Source organism: Halichoerus grypus, chromosome 1 (assembly GCF_964656455.1).
Source record: "Halichoerus grypus chromosome 1, mHalGry1.hap1.1, whole genome shotgun sequence".
Lineage (NCBI taxonomy): Eukaryota > Metazoa > Chordata > Mammalia > Carnivora > Phocidae > Halichoerus > Halichoerus grypus.
In genome coordinates, this window is record NC_135712.1 from 103,541,626 (window position 1) to 103,560,300 (window position 18,675).

The following is an 18,675-nucleotide window of genomic DNA, read 5'->3' on the forward strand; positions in this document are numbered from 1 at the left end:
ACATTTTTTACACTGTGGGATTTCAGCCCACGTATCAAGTTACAAGATGCTAAGAGAGGGTCAGTTCAGTTCATCATTCTGTCTAAGAGCTGTAGCAGGATCATTTTGCCATTCCTTCTCAAGACCTAAAAATAAAATGGTACACTATTGAGTTTACAGTGGTGTATTACTATCCTGGTAGCCTTTACTTCTTGAACACTGGCCTATAGCTTGCAAGGACAGCAATCATAGGAGCCAGCGGACCCTTAATGACCACATCCACACCATTTGAAATATTATTTAAGCAATACAAAAAAATTACACCAGAAAGTCTGGTCTAGTGTAGAACTAGTAAGATCCTTGCTTAAACTCTACCCCACTGTTGCAGCCCCAAACGCAACAGAAAGGCACTATGTACTCCGTACTTACCCATGACATTTATTTAGGATAGATTTTTTTTTTATTGTGGTAAAATACACATAGCAATTACCATCTTAACCATTTTTATGTCTACAGTTCAGTGTTATTAAATACATTCACAGTGTTGTGAAACCATCACCACCATCCAATCCCGTAACTCTTTTCACCTTATGAAACTCAAACTCTTTACCCATTAAACAATAACTCCCTATTTCCCCCTCCCCCAGCCTGCGCAACTACCATTACGCCTTCTGTCTTTGTGAGTTTAACTACTCTGAGTAACTCATATAAGTGGAATCATAATAGTTTGTATCTTTTTGTGATTGGGTTATTTCACTTAACATAATGTCCTCAAGGCTCATCCATGTTGTAGCGTATTGCAGAATTTCCTTCCTCCTTTTTTAGTTAACATACGGTGTTATATTAGTTTCAGGTGTACAATATAGTGATTTAGCAATTCCATACATCACCCAGTGCTCATCAAAAGTGCACTCCTTAATCCGCATCACCTGTTTAACCCATCCCCCCCACCCCTCTCCTCTGGTAACCATCAGTTTATTCTCTATAGTTAAGAGTTTCTTGGTTTGTCTCTTTCTCTTTTTTTTAATCTTTGCTCATCTGTTCTGTTTTTTAAATTCCACATATGAGTGAGATCATATGGTATTTGTCTTCTTTTTTTTTTAAAGATTTTATTTATTTGACAGAGAGAGACACAGCAAGAGAGGGAACACAAGCAGGGGGAGGGGGAGAGGGAGAAGCAGGCTTCCCGCCAAGCAGGGAGCCCGATGCGGGGCTCGATCCCAGGACCCTGGGATCATGACCTGAGCCGAAGGCAGACGCTTAACGACTGAGCCACCCAGGCGCCCCGGTATTTTTCTTTCTCTGATTGACTTATTTCGTTTAGAATTTCCTTCCCCTTTAAGGCTGAATAATATTCCATTGTATGTATACACATTTTATTTATCCATTCATCCATCCATGGACACTTGAGTTGCTTCCATGTTTTAGCTATTGTGAATAATGCTTTTATGAATATGGGTGTGCAAGCATCTCTTTGAGACTGTACTTACAATTCTTTTGGTATATACATAGACACCTATTTATTTTTTTATACTGGCTCCAAATAGCTTAAGTAATTTAAATAACCAAACTGTTAAATAGACTGCTCATTCAACATGGGCAAATTCATTCTTCTTTCATTGGAAAATATTTATTGAGAGCTTTCTTTGTGGTCAAGAATGGGCTAGATCCTGGGGGTACAATGATAGCAAAAATAACTTGGAAATACAGATGATAAGAGCATTTTCTTTGATTTAGGAAAAAAACCCCACCAGTTAAATATATTGACCAATGTCAATCCCTGTAATAAAAGGTGAAGATGATTAGAGAATTCACAAAGTGTTCTTTCTTACCTTTATTTTTACTCCTGTTCTGTGGTAAAGACTCAAGTATTTTCTTGTGAAGATGACGTGCTTTTTCATTATTCCATGACGGAGTTCCAAGGAGTCAGGCTTACATTTAAAGGATGGCATTTAAACACTTTCTAAATAATTCAAGTACTGTATCAATTGAGTAATGGTCAAGAGCTGGTTTAAAATTCCTCTGTAGGGGCGCCTGGGTGGTACAGTTGGTTAAGCATCTGACTCTTGGGTTTGGCTCAGGGTCATGATCTCAGGGTCTTTGTGCTCAGAGCAAAGTCTGCTTAAGACTCTCCCTCTCCCTCTGCCACTCCCCCCTGCTCTCTCTCTAAAATAAATAATTCTTCAAAAAAAAAATAAAATCCCTTCTGTAATACTCAACAATGAATTGGGATAGGGAAAAGGGGGAAGGAAGGAGTAACATGGGGACAAGAATTCCAGACAAATTCATCCATAGTTCAGTGATCAAAAATGTTACCTGTCTTGTTTCATTTCCAGCTTTTGTTACTATCTTATTTGTTCACTTTCGGATTTTCACTGGATGCCCAAACGAAAGGAAAAATTTGGGGTAGGATCTAACCACAGACAGGTGGACTGTATATTTTAGTTCCAAAATGATGCTTTCTATCACAGTACCCAGTGGAAAAATAAAGAGGGCCGGGGAGCGCCCAGGGATCCACAAAGCTGTGCAAGGCCTTACTGGCAGGTGCAATGCTTTCTCAGAGGTCCTGAAAGTCTCCTTTGAGTTACCTTTGCACGTCTCGGCTCACGTCATCTTCGTGGTGATACAAGACTGTTGATGCCTGTGGCCAAATGAAGGCTTGGCTTATTCATCCAATTCTCCACCAAAAGGAAGAAATGGTCAGAGAAAGCCAAAGCGTAACCAGGAACCTCAAATTTTGCCTGAACTTTTCATAAGATTGAGAGGCAGGGCCACTTGGGTCTTTCACAAGAGGGATTCTTCTCTGGATTAGAACTGTGATAGTTCCCAACCTTCTAGGGCAACTATTAGGAAAATGGAGGAGGATGGCTGTGAGTCTTTGTGGCTCCAGGAGCCATCTTATCCTTCAAGTCTTCATCAGTTGTGATTTCTTCCATGAAGTCTTCCAAATTTTCTAACTTGGAGTAATTTCTCTTTTCACTGCAACAATGTCCTCTCCTCTGCCACTAAGTAGTGTATTTCTTATGTTATATACATGTCTGGGCTTTATAACTAAGCCTCTTGGAGGCAGGATCCCCACTAGATTCACCTGTGTATACCCAACTGCACTTACGGTGCCCAGCCCAATCTTTAAAAAGAAAAAAAAAAAGAGATTAATGAATAAGTAGGTAAATTTGAAGAAGACCTGAGATCCTTCAAGTAAGTAGAAGATATAGGTCATTAACTGCAGAGAAAATAGGGTTTCCTGTGTTCCTGGCAGGGAGGGAGATCAGGGAAAGCTGGGGACAAAGCTGGGATGGAATCCACTGACCATGGCATTTCAAGAGCATACATAACGAGTACGCTGATGTTGGGGTGCAGCTTTTCAAACCACTACCCATGCAACTATTTGTTCCATATTTCATTAAGATGGCTAGAATGCTAAAATGTTATCTTGGCATAAAGGGAATACTTTTTCTATGAAGGGCATTCTTTTATGTTATTTTGCTGAAAAATCAAAGAAGGCAGGTCCACTCTTAGCATTTTCATTTTACAGGTGAGGATGCTGAAGTGAAGAAGGTTGAATGACTTAATGTTCTTACTCCATTTTCCCTAAGAATGTAGTCAGAAATGAAAACCCAACTTATATTATGAGCACTCATTATTTTGTATGAAGTCAACATTTCAATAAACACCAAGGTCTTATGTAAGTCCAAATTGTTATCATTAGTCAAGTGACATTAAAGGGATTGTTGTGTTTTACAGACTCATTATATTAGGATATTAAAGAAGGCCAGCATGCATCACCTAGCTTGAGTATGGTGATATATTTGATAGTATTCTCTGAAGTCTTTCTCATTAAATTTGATTTGGCTTGTGTGGTAATATTGTAGTCTTCAACAGGAATGTAGGCAAATGAAGTTAATAATACATTAAAATGAATCATACTGGAAATCAGGAAGGAGGGGAATAGTTATTGACTTCCTGCAGGGACTAAAGTTTAATTAAAAAAATAACTTGATTCTCCATCTCTGTGAAAAACTTAGCTTTAAAATACAAATCAACTGTAATTTAAACTTCTGTATTTGGGCTACTTGCCACAAAGGAACATGGGTGTTAAATATAATTAACATAGATCACAATATTTTCACTAGTTATAGGTAAGGAGGATCAGGCATACTGGAAAAAAATGCCTACTCCAGGTTCTCTGGAGAATAACTAGTGGCCCAAATGACAACCCATATTCTTGTAAAATACACTTTCCAAAAGAGTGAGAGTCCTTTTACTGTTTACAAGTTATACAAAGAATGAAATACAAAATATTTCCCTTTTTTAGTCACTAAAAATGTGTGTATCTATATTAATGATCACATAAACCTGAGTTTATGCTGGGCACTTTTACTTACAGCTAAAAAAGAAGAGAAAAGATAAGAAAAGAAAAGACCACTAGCACCTACTTAGAATGTGAACCATGTTTATATGAAAACAAGTATTTTGTCATCAGTCTATTTTCCATACCTTTTGCAACTGGAATCTTTATATTTAAAAAATTTTTATTTATTTTTTAAAAGATTTTATTTATTTATTTGACAGAGAGAGAGAGAGAGAGAGGGAGAACATAAGTAGGGGGAGCAGGAGAGGGAGAAGCAGACTCCCCACTGAGCAAGGAGCCCAATGTGGGGCTCAATCCCAGGACCCCGGGATCATGACCTGAGCTGAAGGCAGATGTTTAACTGACTAAGCCAAGCGCCCCTATTTTTTAAAAATTTTTAACAGAAATTAGAATTTTAGTAGTTCCAGAAATATAACAAAGATGGCTTTAAACTGTCCTGTATATTGATAATCTTCTCCTAAAAACTTTTCAGGTTTATCTTGTATTCCAAGGCACAGTCTTCATAGAGACCAAATTAGAGTGAGACCAGACAACAGAACAAAAGAGAAGGGAAATATTCATGTCAGCTGTTGAAAACTAGTTTTGTAAGGCAAGGCCTAGAAATCTTTATCTCTGGCATGTTTAGTATGGAATGCATACTTGATTTTCATTCAGCTACTAGAGAAAGATATTCTACAATGACAGATAGCTTTATCAAAATTACAATTAGCTGGCTTCCTCTGTAGGGAATAGCAGTTGGGTAAGTAAGACTGAAGTGAGAGCTCTTACCAGCTTTCTCAGAAATGATTTCCCCATCATGGGTATTTGGTCAACTGATGAGGTCTACCATGAACATATGGTTTCTGGAGGAATGAGCTGGGATCTGCTAACATTTTTAAAAGGAACACTTAGTAAATGCTGATCTCTAAGCAATAAATTGTCAATTTATTTAATTTTCAAGAAACGTTTTTCAAAAAATATTTTTTTCCTCTAGGATTAACATGCTCATTCTACTTAGATTGTTTACAGTGCTTTTTATTCTGCCTAAATTTTTACAATAAGGTGAAATAAAAGATTCAAAAATGGTTTCATAATACATGGAAGATGAAATCTCACATGGATAGCATATAGTTTGATTCTTACATATGCATGATTAATCAAAATTGTATCCTTAAATGACAACTTGATATTTTTCCAATTTTACTCAAACACTACTGTGTACCATTTATTTTACCACTGATATTTTTAGGATTAACTTTATTAACAGTATGATATTTTCATGCATTAAATTTTACACTAGTTTTAATATTCACAATGTTTGATTAAGTTCAAATCAACAAATATTCAAGCCTACATGAGAAATGAATGAAATATTACCTTTTCACATAATCAGCTAACCGCTTTTTAAAAGTAAAAAGTTAATATTGGGATTTAAAAACCTACATTTCCAATGTTACTGTTAATTCAACCATATATATATTACTTAGGCCACAGGACTGCCCATTAACCTTTCTTGTCGGAGAGCAATTAATCTCTTGAACCACTTTTCCTCAGCATCAGCTTTCTCAATAAATAACTGAAATAAGAAAAAGAAAAAGGAAAAATGTTATTGTTTGCCAATAACTTGGATTTGACCTTATGTAACATAAATTACCTTTACAGAATACATCTTTCAGCACAAGATTTGGATACTGTTTAACTTTTGGTGACTTCTCAACTGAAGATAATCTATTTGGAATCAATAATGTTCAGAAAGTCTTGGAGAAAAAGTGTAATAGCAACATTGTTTGTTAACAATTTTACGCCGTGTTTTGTGAAGTTTATTTCCTACGCTTTTTCTCAGAGACACAGCGGAATGACACGACTTCAGAGTAGATAGTAAAATACGATGTCCGTGACAGGCTCAGTTCAATGAACCAACGAGAGCTGAGGCAGAATTAGATCTTTTAGTGACAGATTTAAAAAACCAACCAACCTCTTCTTTTTGCCTATTTTTGTTAAGCATAGGAAGACTACTTCTAAAAGTCAGACAACATGATTTGGATAACACCAGATTCAAATCCATGTAACTGCTCTAAGGGATGGGGGTCAGCTGCCTATTTCTAGCAAATAGGAATATATGAATCCATTTCCTCCAACAGTCTTTTTGTCATCAGCACAAAATGACAATAGTTTGAATTCATTTCAGTCAAGTAGACTTCAGTGGACATTCTTCAGATCTAAGGATCTTACATTCGGATGGGCCAGAGAATTGTCATCTTGGTACTTGATGGCAGTGGGGATGCTGCTGGGGTCTATTTCTTTTTCACTACTGGGAGGGTCAGGAACTACTGTTGCTGGTCCCGATGTCGCAGCTGCATGCTTCACCTCACCAGGCTCCACGGACTGAAACATGATACATAAATGTTTTATTAATTAGATCACAATATATAATTAAAATTCTGCCTTAACAATATTTTTTATTTGGAATAGTAATTGTTCATTTAGTCTCCTTTGAGATAATACTAATCATAAAAAGACCCTGGGTGATGAGTAAGAAACAATTCTGAAAACAAGCAAAAAAATACAAAAACATGGAGAAAATGTTGATTGTTTTTTTTTATGATCAGCATGTTTTTCTTGAGAAATTGGGACTTAGGTGTCTATACTATAGAAAAACATATTTCATAAATCTAAATTCTATTAGTCAAAACAAGCAACAAATCTCCAGCATTCATTTGGTCTCTTTAGAGATGAAAAGCAAATTCAAAGGTTATTTTGTTTTTGTTTTTTATTTATTTTTATTATTATTATTATTTCTAAATATTTATTTGAGAGAGAGAGAGTATGAGAGAGAGAGCACAAGCAGGGGGGAGGGGTAGTGGGAGAGGGAGAAGCAGACTCCCTGCTGAGCAGGGAGCCCAATGCGGGGCTCGATCCCAGGACCCCAGGATCATGACCTGAGCTGAAGGCAGACGCTTAACTGACTGAGCCACCCAGGCACCCTGTTTTTGCTTTTTAAATAACAGCCTCAATGAGATATAATTCACATATCACAATTCATATAGCTTTTAGCATATCCACAGAATTTTGCGACCAACACCACAAGCAACCTCAGAACATTTTCATCCTCCTCCCACAAAACCCCATACCCATTAGCAGTCACTGCTCCCCATTTCTCCCAGCCTCCCCATCCCTATGCAACCACTCATCTATTTTGTCACTATGGATTTGCTTATTCTGGACACTTCATACAAAAGATCATACATTATGTAGTTTCTTGTTGTTGTGGGTTTGTTTTATTTTCTGTGACTGGCTTCTTTCATTGAGCATGCTTTCAAGGTTCTTCCATGAAAGGCTGAAGCATGTATCAGTATGTCATTCCATTTTATTGCTGAATGATAACATTCCATCACGGAATACTAAGTGCCAGGCGCTGGGCTCAGGGCTGCGGACGCGAGGACTGATAAATCATTGCTGCTGCCTGGAAGAAGCCAGTCGTGCTGTGGTCTCTTGGGCTATTTCCCATACTTCCCTGTCTGGGAAAGGAAAAGGCCAGGGAAGTGGCTAATCAGCAGCAAGGCTGCAGGAATGACATGAAATGGACTAGATGAAATCGGAAATTAAAATAAAAAAAACCAAGATGACTGGGAGATTAATTCCACCACTCGGCCTTTTTTCTACACCTACTGGTTCTATATGTGTACTTTTTGAACCTCCATTTTCTTTTAATGTAGCTACTTCTGAACATCTACTTCTCTGAGTGAAGGGTAAAACAGATGTCACTGGGAAAAACATCTAGAAAATGAAATCTACACAAATTAGTTAATCCTTTCTTAGAATGATTTATCTTAGAACTGGATATCCACCTTCAGTATTTATTGAGTGCTACTAACTGCTAAGCACTGGGTACACAAGGGAGAGTAAAATAGGTATGTTCCCTGTACCAAGTGGAGATCACATTTTGCTAATGGAACTGACAGATAACTTACAAATAGATATCAAAATAAAGACATAATCACACATTGTAACAAGGGACATAGAGATACTTAAAGAAATAACTGTTAAATCTGGCAGTTTTCTTCTTGTATTTTGAAGCCAATACTCCCCCCACCTCCACCCCAGGTGTCAAACCTTTCTATATTTCCAACATACTAGGCCTAGAAGGCCTACAGCCCTGTATGATATTATACTGACCCTTTATAAAATGGAGGACGTAGATCAGTAAAGCCCAACATTCTGCATAGGGAAAGGTGGGAAGTATGCTAATCTAATGACATCCAGACATCATTTTTTGGTAGTCTATGCTGCATGCAGAGAACAGAAGAGCATGTCATTCTGCCTGTCTTAGCCATGCTTTGATAGGGCTCAGCTAGGAGACTGGCAGTATTGAACTGCCTTGAAGAATTGTGGAGTGTTGTTATTTTAGTTGCCAAAGATGTGGATCGCACATATTCAGGCGGCAGAGATAACATTCTATTATAAAAGTGAACTGGTCTCGTTCTGTTTATACCTACAGTACATGGACATTTTCTTGGAGAAGTGCTTATGTACATTTCAGGTAAAGTTTTCAGAGATTAGGATCAGAGCATGGAAGTTATTATTTAAGTGGATAATTAAAAAATATATGACAGGAATCATCAATTGCTTCTTTATTTTTTATTTTTTTAAAAGATTTTATTTATTTATTTGACAGAGAGAGAGACAGCGAGAGCAGGAACACAAGCAGGGGGAATGGGAGAGGGAGAAGCAGGCTTCTTGCCGAGCAGGGAGCCCGATGTGGGACTCGATTCCAGGACCCTGGGATCATGACCTGAGCCGAAGGCAGACGCTTAACGACTGAGCCACCCAGGCGCCCTGCTTCTTTATTTAAGTGAGGAAAACTGTTGGAGAAATTTTGACTATAAAAAAACCCACAACATGGCCACTATCAAGTATCTGGCTTTGAGTAGCACTGCCACCTGGTGGTTCAGTTTGGAAAACTTGTTTTAAAATGTACTTCAAGTAAAAGAGTAAGTTAGACCCTGCTGCTTTAGGGTTATTTATCCTCTTTCTGAACATAGGGGGGTGTCTGCCAGCTACAACTATTTTAGGGTTGAATAACTGGCAATAAGCTTATTTGGGACAGAAGTTTGGAAACAAACTGCATCTTGGTTCTTGAAGATGATATAGCAGGAACTACCAATTATCTACTCACACAAGAGAGAGATGATTGCAGAGAGTTAACCTGTTAAATCTATATGTGTTGACGGAGACACAATGTCTAGCATGTTATTGGTAATAGCCACTTTCTGGTAACAGCTCCTTAGCTTAATTAGTGGAATTCACACAGCTGAAGAAAGACTCTATCAACTGAAGGGGTGGTTAGTATAGAGAAGCCTTTTTCAGAGATATAAAATTTATGCCAATGTGTGTAGAACTGTCCAGAAGAGAAAGATGTTGAAACCTGGGTCATGAGTAATTTAGTCCTCAAGAGAGTTAGTCTTTGCTGTGCATCAAGGATAGCTCCTATCTCCCCATGATCTGGATGAAATGGTCCTCAAGATAATTTACCTCCTTTTGCTAAGTAATCTCCTGATAAATAATTCAGCTTCTTGGGCATCCTGAATCGCTACCTTATATTGCAGACACAGACATTTTAGAAACTGGAAAGGGATACCGTTTTCTAAACTAATAAATTGGCCTTCTGTTTCATATTACAGTTGAGTGTAAATTTATTCACTGTTGGCCCATCACTGCTTTTCTGATCATTTTGAAATGCAGTGACTAATAAAAGTCCAGTGTTAGATGGCTAATACTTTAGACCGTTGTACATTCACCAAGGTAAATGCCATCTTCTTCTTTTTTTTTTTTAAGCATACTCCCCTGTTAGTGAATGTTTTCTTTATAACTTCAATAGGGAACGTGCACTGAGTTCACAATTATGAGAGACACTGGATGAGTAAAAACAAACATGGGCTCTGGAGTTGAATAAATTTTGTGTGGATGCTCTTTCTTGTCATTTATTAGCACTTTGACCATGGGTAACAAAATTTGCTGAGCCTCAGCTTGCTTAGTTTTAAACTAAGCAAGTTTAAAATCCCAGGTTACTGGGATTTTAGATAACTTACATATGTTAAATGTCTAGTATTAATGGTAGCTATTATTATTTTAGTCACTTTAAGTTATTTAAATATAAAAAACAAAATGGGGCTATGTTACAACATTGTTTTACAACATTTGCTTCATGCTTTAATGTTTCCAAATGCTGGGCTGAAACAAATTGGCCCAAAGCTGCTGTCTGTATACTAAACCAGTAAGCTACTATATAAAGCTGTAAAGTACTTTTTAAATTATTTGCTTAGGAATACAATAGGTCACCAAGCCTCCAATGAGAATTGTAGGGTCTATAAACCATAAAAAATTACATAAAACAAGCTGTGACCCAACCAAAATGAGAATCCTTGCATCTCCAATTCCTTTTAAGGAAGCCAGAGACAAATGCAGCCCTCAGCATTCAGGAAGAGGAAGAGGTGGAGCAGAAGCAGGGAGAGGAAGAATAATAACAACTTTTATTTCCTGAGTGTCAGGTGCTTGGCTAACTATTTTATGTAAAGTATCTTGCTCATCCTTATAAAAACTTCTGCCAGGGGTATTACCTCCCTTTTAAGATAAGAGAGCCATGGGGTCATCATGTGGTTTAAGGACACATAGCCAGTAAATGGCAGAATCAGACCTGACCCTGCATCTGTCTGACCCTACATATCATGCTTTTGACCACTGCTTCCTAACTGCTAAACCTAAGATTTATTGTTATTTGGTTTTAATTTTAGAGGAAAGAAATGAAAATGTTGGTAAAATATTTTAATTACATACATTTTTAAGTGGCTCAACTCACAGTGCTGGATTAATATTTCTAGGTTGCTTTTGCTTCTCCCTCATACTTATCCAATCTAGAACTAGCCAGCTCAAGGCCTTCCAGAATTGATTTTATTTCTTTGTGTGAATTATTGTTAAGGGCCACCTCTTTTAAAAGACAGCTGAAACAGTAGATGGGTTTTTCTTGCACAGATTCATGAACATTCCTTATGAAATTGAGAGGCCCCTGTTTCATCTTTTTTTAAAAAAGATTTATTTATTTATTTTAGAGAGAGCAAGAGCATGTGTTGCGGGGGAGGGGCAGAGGGAAAGGGAGAGAGAGAATCTCAAGCAGACTCCCCGCTGAGTGTTAGAGCCTCACGTGGGGCTCAATCTCACGACCCTGAGATCATGACCTGAACTGAAATCAAGAGTCAGATGCTTAACCAACTGAGCCACCCAGGTGCCCCTAGAGGCCCCTATTTCATCTTAATCCTCTCTATCCCTAATGGTGGCATCTGAATTAGAAGTGCAAGAAAAGCTATATTGAAGGTGAGTGAAAATTCCAACTTGGCATTGAACACTGAAACAACAGAAACTAGTTATTAAAATAATTAATAATGATGGTCCCTTTGATCAGAGATATAGGTGAAATTCCTTTATATTGGTCCCATGGAAAGCCATTTAACTATACAGGCTTTTATTAGAGATTTAGGAAGAAGACTTTTTTCTCTTGGATTTAGTCAGTTAGCTTAAGATTAATAACCTTCAGAGGTTAAGGGGAAATAATCTTTCAAAACTTTTCTAGGGGACACAATGAGGCGAAAACATTACTAATTCTGGAATTGAAATATACAGGTATTTTACATTTATACCTTTCAAAAGACTTTAAAGGTAAAACCAGATCTAAAGATTTTCTGTTTTCTCAGCAAGAGGTCTGCCTTACTGGTGAGCATGGAAACTTGGGGAATATTAAAAAATGTAAATGGGGTAAGGTGTTGATACTTAAGACAGACTGATCACCGGGGCGCCTGGGTGGCTCAGTCGTTAAGCGTCTGCCTTCGGCTCAGGTCATGATCTCAGGATCCTGGGATCGAGCCCCGCATCGGGCTCCCTGCTCGGCGGGAAGCCTGCTTCTCCCTCTCCCACTCCCTCTGCTTTTGTTCCCTCTCTCGCTGTGTCTCTCTCTGTCAAATAAATACATCTTAAAAAAAAAAAAAAAAAGACAGACTGAGCACCTACAGTAGAAGTTTTTAAGCACTATGCTTAGTTTACAGAATGTACTTAGATATAGAATAATTTAGGTGCTAGAGTATGTTATTTAAAAATAAGCATTTATGGGATCAAGAACCATGTTAGATATTTGATACTCATTATATTTACTCCTCAACAACTCCAAAAAGTAGGTATTATTGGTTCTATTTTATGGATTTGGAAATTGAAGGATGAAGAAGTTGAGAAGCTTGCTAAAGACCATAAATCATGGCAGGAAGTGTGAGAGTTAAGATTCAAACTCAGATCTCTTTGAGCCCAAAGCCCCATCCTCCTTCCTCTTTATCAGGTACACTTCTGATCAATTTCCTTGCTCATCGCTGGTTTTGCTAGTTATTGGAGGAGCTGCCAGTATTTTGGAGGAAAAACAATGGAATTAAAAATAAGTTTATTATTATTATTATTTTTAAAATTTTTTTAAAGGATTTTATTTATTTGAGAGAGAGATCATGAGCAGGGGGGGAAGGGCAGAGGGAGAAGCAGACTCCCCACTGAGCAGGGAGCCCGATCCCAGGGGCTCGATCCCAGGACCCTGGGACCATGAGCTGAGCCGAAGGCAGACGCTTAACCGACTGAGCCACCCAGGCGCCCAAAAATAAGTTTATTATTAATAATTAGTATCAAAAGGGAAAAAGTTGTTTAGAGGAAAACCTGGTATATTAACTAGAGAGGAATAAGTATTTCCACAGAAAGAAAATGCTGTTTATCTTGAGTCCAGTGAGAGCTGGAAAGTCAGGGTGAACCTCAGAAAACAAATATTAGGAAAGTAAATTTAAAAGTAAATTACAATTCTTTTGGGACATATGAATGACCTTTTAATATGCAAGATATTCAAGAGTAAGATATTAAATAAAATGAGCAACTATACTTATGGATGTCCATTTTACAGTTCCACCATTTTTTAGGAGTTGTGGTGGCAAACTTTTACAAAAAGTTCAAATGAAATCAGCAAATGAAGGCAGGGACCACGGGTTAACCAGGGATGGCTGGTGCTGTGCACCCAGGCACCAGCACATGCTCGAGTCACTTCTCCAGGAAGATTTAAAAAGTATATGGTAACTGAAAAGATGTTCATGTCACAAGCAACAAAAGAAATGCTAATAGGAAGACAAAAGGTCAATTTTTGCCTGACTACCTATCAGGTAAGTAAAGTGAAAAAGGACTTGGTGTTAACCATGGTGTGAGAGGCAGATCTCTCCTTGGACTTGTGGGCAGAATCTGGATTGGGACGTTAGTGGAGGATGACTTTGGGAACATGTGTAGAAATAAATAATATTAACCTTAAGCGAGTAACTCCATCTTGAAAAACTGATCTTATGGGGATAATAATGGATATTTACAAACATGTATTAATACTTTCAAGCTTACAACTACTTAAATTATCTAGTGTCAGAGGAAAAAAATAAATGAATTATGATAAATTTGTCAGCAGGATGCCATACAGTCGTTAATATATTTACAGCTGTAGAATATTTTTGAATAAGTGGTAACAATACCATGTCTTTATTACATGTCTGTTATTAAAGAATACATGTATCTCACGGTAGAATGCCTTTTCTGACTAAAGGAACAGATTCCTAAAGGTGGTCCTGATAATAATTGAAAGAATACATGCAATATTCAACAGAAATAAAATGCCAATCAAAACTCCTTTTACTGGAGTTGAATAAGTGATACCAATCTGGGCAAAGAGTGCAGACACATGTTACTATTTGGGTAATAATCGGATTGTTAAAGCTCTCTTCTAACTTTTCTCTAGCAGTGTCAATTCAGAAAGTAGATGTAGACACTTGAAAAGAAAACTATATGTTCATGAAATGCATATTACTGCTTTAGAACTGTTGACATTTTACTTTGTCTTCTCAGTGAATTTTAAAATAAAAAATGGCATCAGATATATTTTTACAAGTTAAACTTGAACTGCTTCTCACTGATTCATTCTCTCTCTCTCAATAACACGCTGACACTCGCTCACCCTACTTCATCTATCTGTTAGAAGAAGCACTTACATTTAAGTCAAATCCATTAATAAAGCATCTCCTCAGTGGGATTCTAAAGGCTTATTCATAATGTCTGGATGAAAACTTACCTTTTTGACTTCTTTACTTGATCTGAATGTCTGCTGAACAAAAGAATCACTTTCAATGGCTTCAATTTCTTTTACTCTTTTTACTTGTTCAACCAGGGTGGCTTGGTCTAAAAAAAAAAAAGGGTATGATGTCAGTGTATTTTGGTGTGTAAGCTTGTTAACAACAGTATTCTAAGCAAGGTTCTTTCTTTCTATGAAGTAATTTTATGACTTCTGGAATTTAACTGGATGAAAAGATGTTACAGTTAAGCTCTAATAAAAAACTATTTTCCCCTTGAGATCCACAAATACACATTCCTACACACCAAGTCTCTCACCTAAAACCTAATAAAAGATTGCTGACAAGGTACTGCTATAATGATGCAAGCTAATCTGGGCTAATCTCATGGGAGGGCTTTAAAAATTAAAAAAAAAAAACTTATTATGGAAATACATATAAAAGGAATTAACAGCACAATGAATCCACCTGCACCCATCACCAGCTTCTATAGTCATGAACTCTGTTACTTATTTATTGATCGTCACTTTATTTTTTTGGGTAGATCTGGAGTACTCAAAAGTACCTCCCAGACATCGTGCCATATCACCCCTAAATATTTAGTAGGCATTTCAGATAAGGACTTAAAAAAAACAAACAGTAATATAACTATAATACCATCTTCACATCCAACAATATTATCAATAATGCCTTAATATCATCTTATAGAGTCCATGTTTAATTTTCACTGATTGTCCAAAAATAATTTCTTTTTACAGGTAGTGTGTTTGAAACAGGATCCAAACAAGGTCCACACATTAGACTTGGTTGATAAGTATCTTAAATCCCTTTTAATCACTGACAGTCTTCAGGCCCTCCCTTTCATTGCCATTTATTTATTGAAGAGAATGGATCATTTATACTTGAAAATTTTCTACATTCTAGATCTGGATGATTTTATTCTTATGATGTCATTTAACACGTTCCTCTATTCCTCATATTTTGTGTAAACCAATAGTGAGGTGTAGAGGCTAGATAAGATTCAGGTTCGATTTCTTTTGGTCAAGGATACATCATAGGTGATGCTGCATCATTGCCATTACACAGTATCGGGACATGCTTCCCCCAATTTTAAAGATGTTAAGATTGATCAGTGGGTCCAAGGTGATGTCAGCCTGGCCCTATTATAAAGTTCTTCATCAACCATTCACTTAATGTTTTTGGCAGACATTAATGTTTGTTGATTAGATCCATTATTTCATGAGATGTTGCAAAATGGTGATTTTGCAATTCTATTGTTCTCCCTGCATTTATTAGCTTTGATTCCTCTGTTGTGAAGAACTTCCCTTGCTGACTGTAAAGAACAGTCTGTACAGGAAAGGCAGAATAAATGTTTAATTTTTACTTGTCAATTTTGATCCAAAGATGAGCATTATGAGTTCCTGAATATTTATATATTTAACATATTTTACTCCATGTAATCATTTTCATATTTTGTTGCTCAAATTATTCTGCCTTTGGGTGGTGGGGACCTCCTGAAGTTGGCCCTGCATCCTTTTGATATGATCCCTTATAATTAAGGGGTGACAAGAAGTTCTGGGCTCATCTTGTACAGTTCCTGCCCAAGACCTGAAACTAGCTACTTCTCCAAACGGCTCGGACTGCTTTTAGTGGGGAATGATGTTTAAAGACAGTAACTTGGGCACCAGGGGTTTCACTGTTCCTGGATTGTCACTGCTTCTCAGCTTTTTCAGTGGGTGGGACAGGAAATGCATATTTTAAGAAAAAAAAAGTAATACGAGTTCATGCTGATACTATCAATCAAATTAAAGATTAGAGGAATTTTAAAGTCTCTGATTTTGTATTTGTATTATCTTTTCTCTCACTTTAAAAATCTTAATGATATGATCAAAAGTACTTACTTGTTTCTCTTAATATGAGAGTCGAGTATGCATTAGTTTCAAAATAAAAAGATTAATATCACTATTAATAAGATGAATTAATACAGTTTAAAATTCCTTTATGGTTCTTTTTATCTCAGGAATTATTCCACTGATGAAATGTCAAAACAGTATACTCTAAAGTTACCTAAAATAATTCTCCATGTGATTATGCTACCAACTAGATATCTAGCTAGGTTCAATTTGTTTCAATTCATTTTTGATTTAGATCTTGGTTTTTGTTCTGTTGTCCTTTTGATTAATATTTTTTTATTTGAGTATAGTTGACACACAATGTTACATTAGTTTCAGATGTACAACACAGTAATTCAACAATTCTATATGTTATGCTATGCTCACCACAAGTGTAGCTGCCATCACCATAAAATGTTATTATAATACCATTGACTATATTCCCTATACTATACCTTTTGTTCCCACGACTTATTCATTCCATTACTGGAAACCTGTACCTCTCACTCCCCTTCACCCATTTTGCCCATCTCCCAATCCTCCTCCCCTCTGGCAACTGTCAGTTTATTCTCTGTATTTGTAGATATGATTCTGCTTTTTGTTATTCACTTGTTTTGTTTTGCTTTTTAGATTCCACATGTAAGCGATATCATATGGTATTTTCCTTTTTCTGTCCGACTTATGTCACTTAGCATAATAGCTTCTAGGTTCATCCATGTTGTTGCAAATGGCAAGATTTCATCCCTTTTTAAAACGGCTGAGTAATATTCCAGTGTGTATGTGTGTGTGTGTACACATACCGCATCTTCTTTGCCCATTCACCTATCAGTGGACACTTAGGTTGCTTCCATAACTTGGCTACTGTAAATAATGCTGCAATAGACATAGGGGTCATATATCTTTTTGAATTTGTGTTTTTGTTTTCTTTGGGTAAATACTTAGAAGTGGAATTGTGGAATTACTGGACCATGTGGTAATTCTATTTTTAATTTTTTGAGGAACCTCCATACTGTTTTTCCACAGTGGCTGCACCAATTTACATTCCCACCAAGAGTGCACAAGGGTTCCTTTTTTCTCCATGTCCTTGACAACACTTGTTGTTTCCTGTCTTTAATATTTGCTTTTTAGTTGCATAAAACACGATTCCAAAGTCAAAACACAAAACATCATTCAGAAGAGTCTAGGTTTCCTTTCCTATCCCGTTCTTTCAGTTCTTCCCCCAATCCATAGTTAGCCATTTTTATTAGGTTTCGGTTTTTATCCTTCCTTTGTTTCTTTCTGAAAATATAAGTATACATATTCTCTTCTTTCTTATACAAAATTAACATACCATACTTTATGTCTTCAATATCACCCTACCCCAGTATAGAGACTTCCCTATTCTATTTTACAGCTGTATAGTTATCTATTTTATGGTTTTATGATAGCTTTTTTCCACCAATGCCTTATAGGTGGTCATTTGAGTTGTTTTCAGTCTTTTGCTTTTCCAGTTATTGCTTTAAGAAATGTATTGTTTCATATTTTTGTTTTTTTTTCACATGCTAGGCTGGGAAGGAAAAATGCAACATTATGGTTCACACACTCACTGTTTAAACTCTTGCTCTAAGCTGATATGAATACATAGCTGAATTAGGAGCCACTGTATATTCAACAAGCACCTAAAAATTTTTGGGATTTTAGACTTCAGGGACAATAACTAGATTTACATTCTAAGAAACAACCATAAAAAGTGGTTTGACAATAAGGTAGTTGTTTGCATTAAAGTAATTTTTACATCTCTGCAGATCTAAGCTTAAAATGCTAAGTGTTATAAAGAGTATGAAAAGAAATTTGGTTTAATAATCTCAATAAAAATTAACAATTTATGAAAAATCTTTGTTTCAACTTTTGGCCAACTGCAAATTGTAACTATATAGACTTATGCAACCTACAGTTTATTTAGGGGAAAGACAGTCTTCTGGAGATGTGTCCCTGATAGCTCTAACCAGTCCTTTCTCATGTGAAAAATAATGCATGGAATGTTTGGAAGTAATCGCTGCTAGAGCCAACACTCCCAACTTAGGAAGAATATATTTTACAACATAAAAGCAAGTACTGTTAGAGTGTTATGGATGAGCAAATAGTTCCACATGCTTTAGAATAAAAGCTCCTGCGGATTTTAATTATGCAATGTACTAATTGAGCCTATAAAATGAGAAGATTCTTTGCCCAGCTAATTTATTAATATGAACATACTTATACCAGTGGATGATATTCTTTATTACTTATATGTATAATA

The 18,675-nt window shown here is 36.6% G+C and overlaps 1 protein-coding gene across 1 annotated transcript in view; it reads right to left on the reverse strand.

The window, feature by feature from the left end:
* Positions 1-5,254: 5,254 nt before the first annotated feature.
* The window catches only part of RSRC1 (arginine and serine rich coiled-coil 1), a 406,629-nt gene continuing 393,208 nt past the window's right edge, over positions 5,255-18,675 (reverse strand). The window contains exons 8-10 of the mRNA XM_078069970.1: positions 14,508-14,614; positions 6,563-6,715; positions 5,255-5,906 (exon numbers count right to left, since the gene is read on the reverse strand). Coding sequence (XP_077926096.1) covers positions 5,814-5,906; positions 6,563-6,715; positions 14,508-14,614 — 353 coding nt within the window. The 3' untranslated portion in view covers positions 5,255-5,813. The remainder of the gene's footprint in view (positions 5,907-6,562; positions 6,716-14,507; positions 14,615-18,675) is intronic.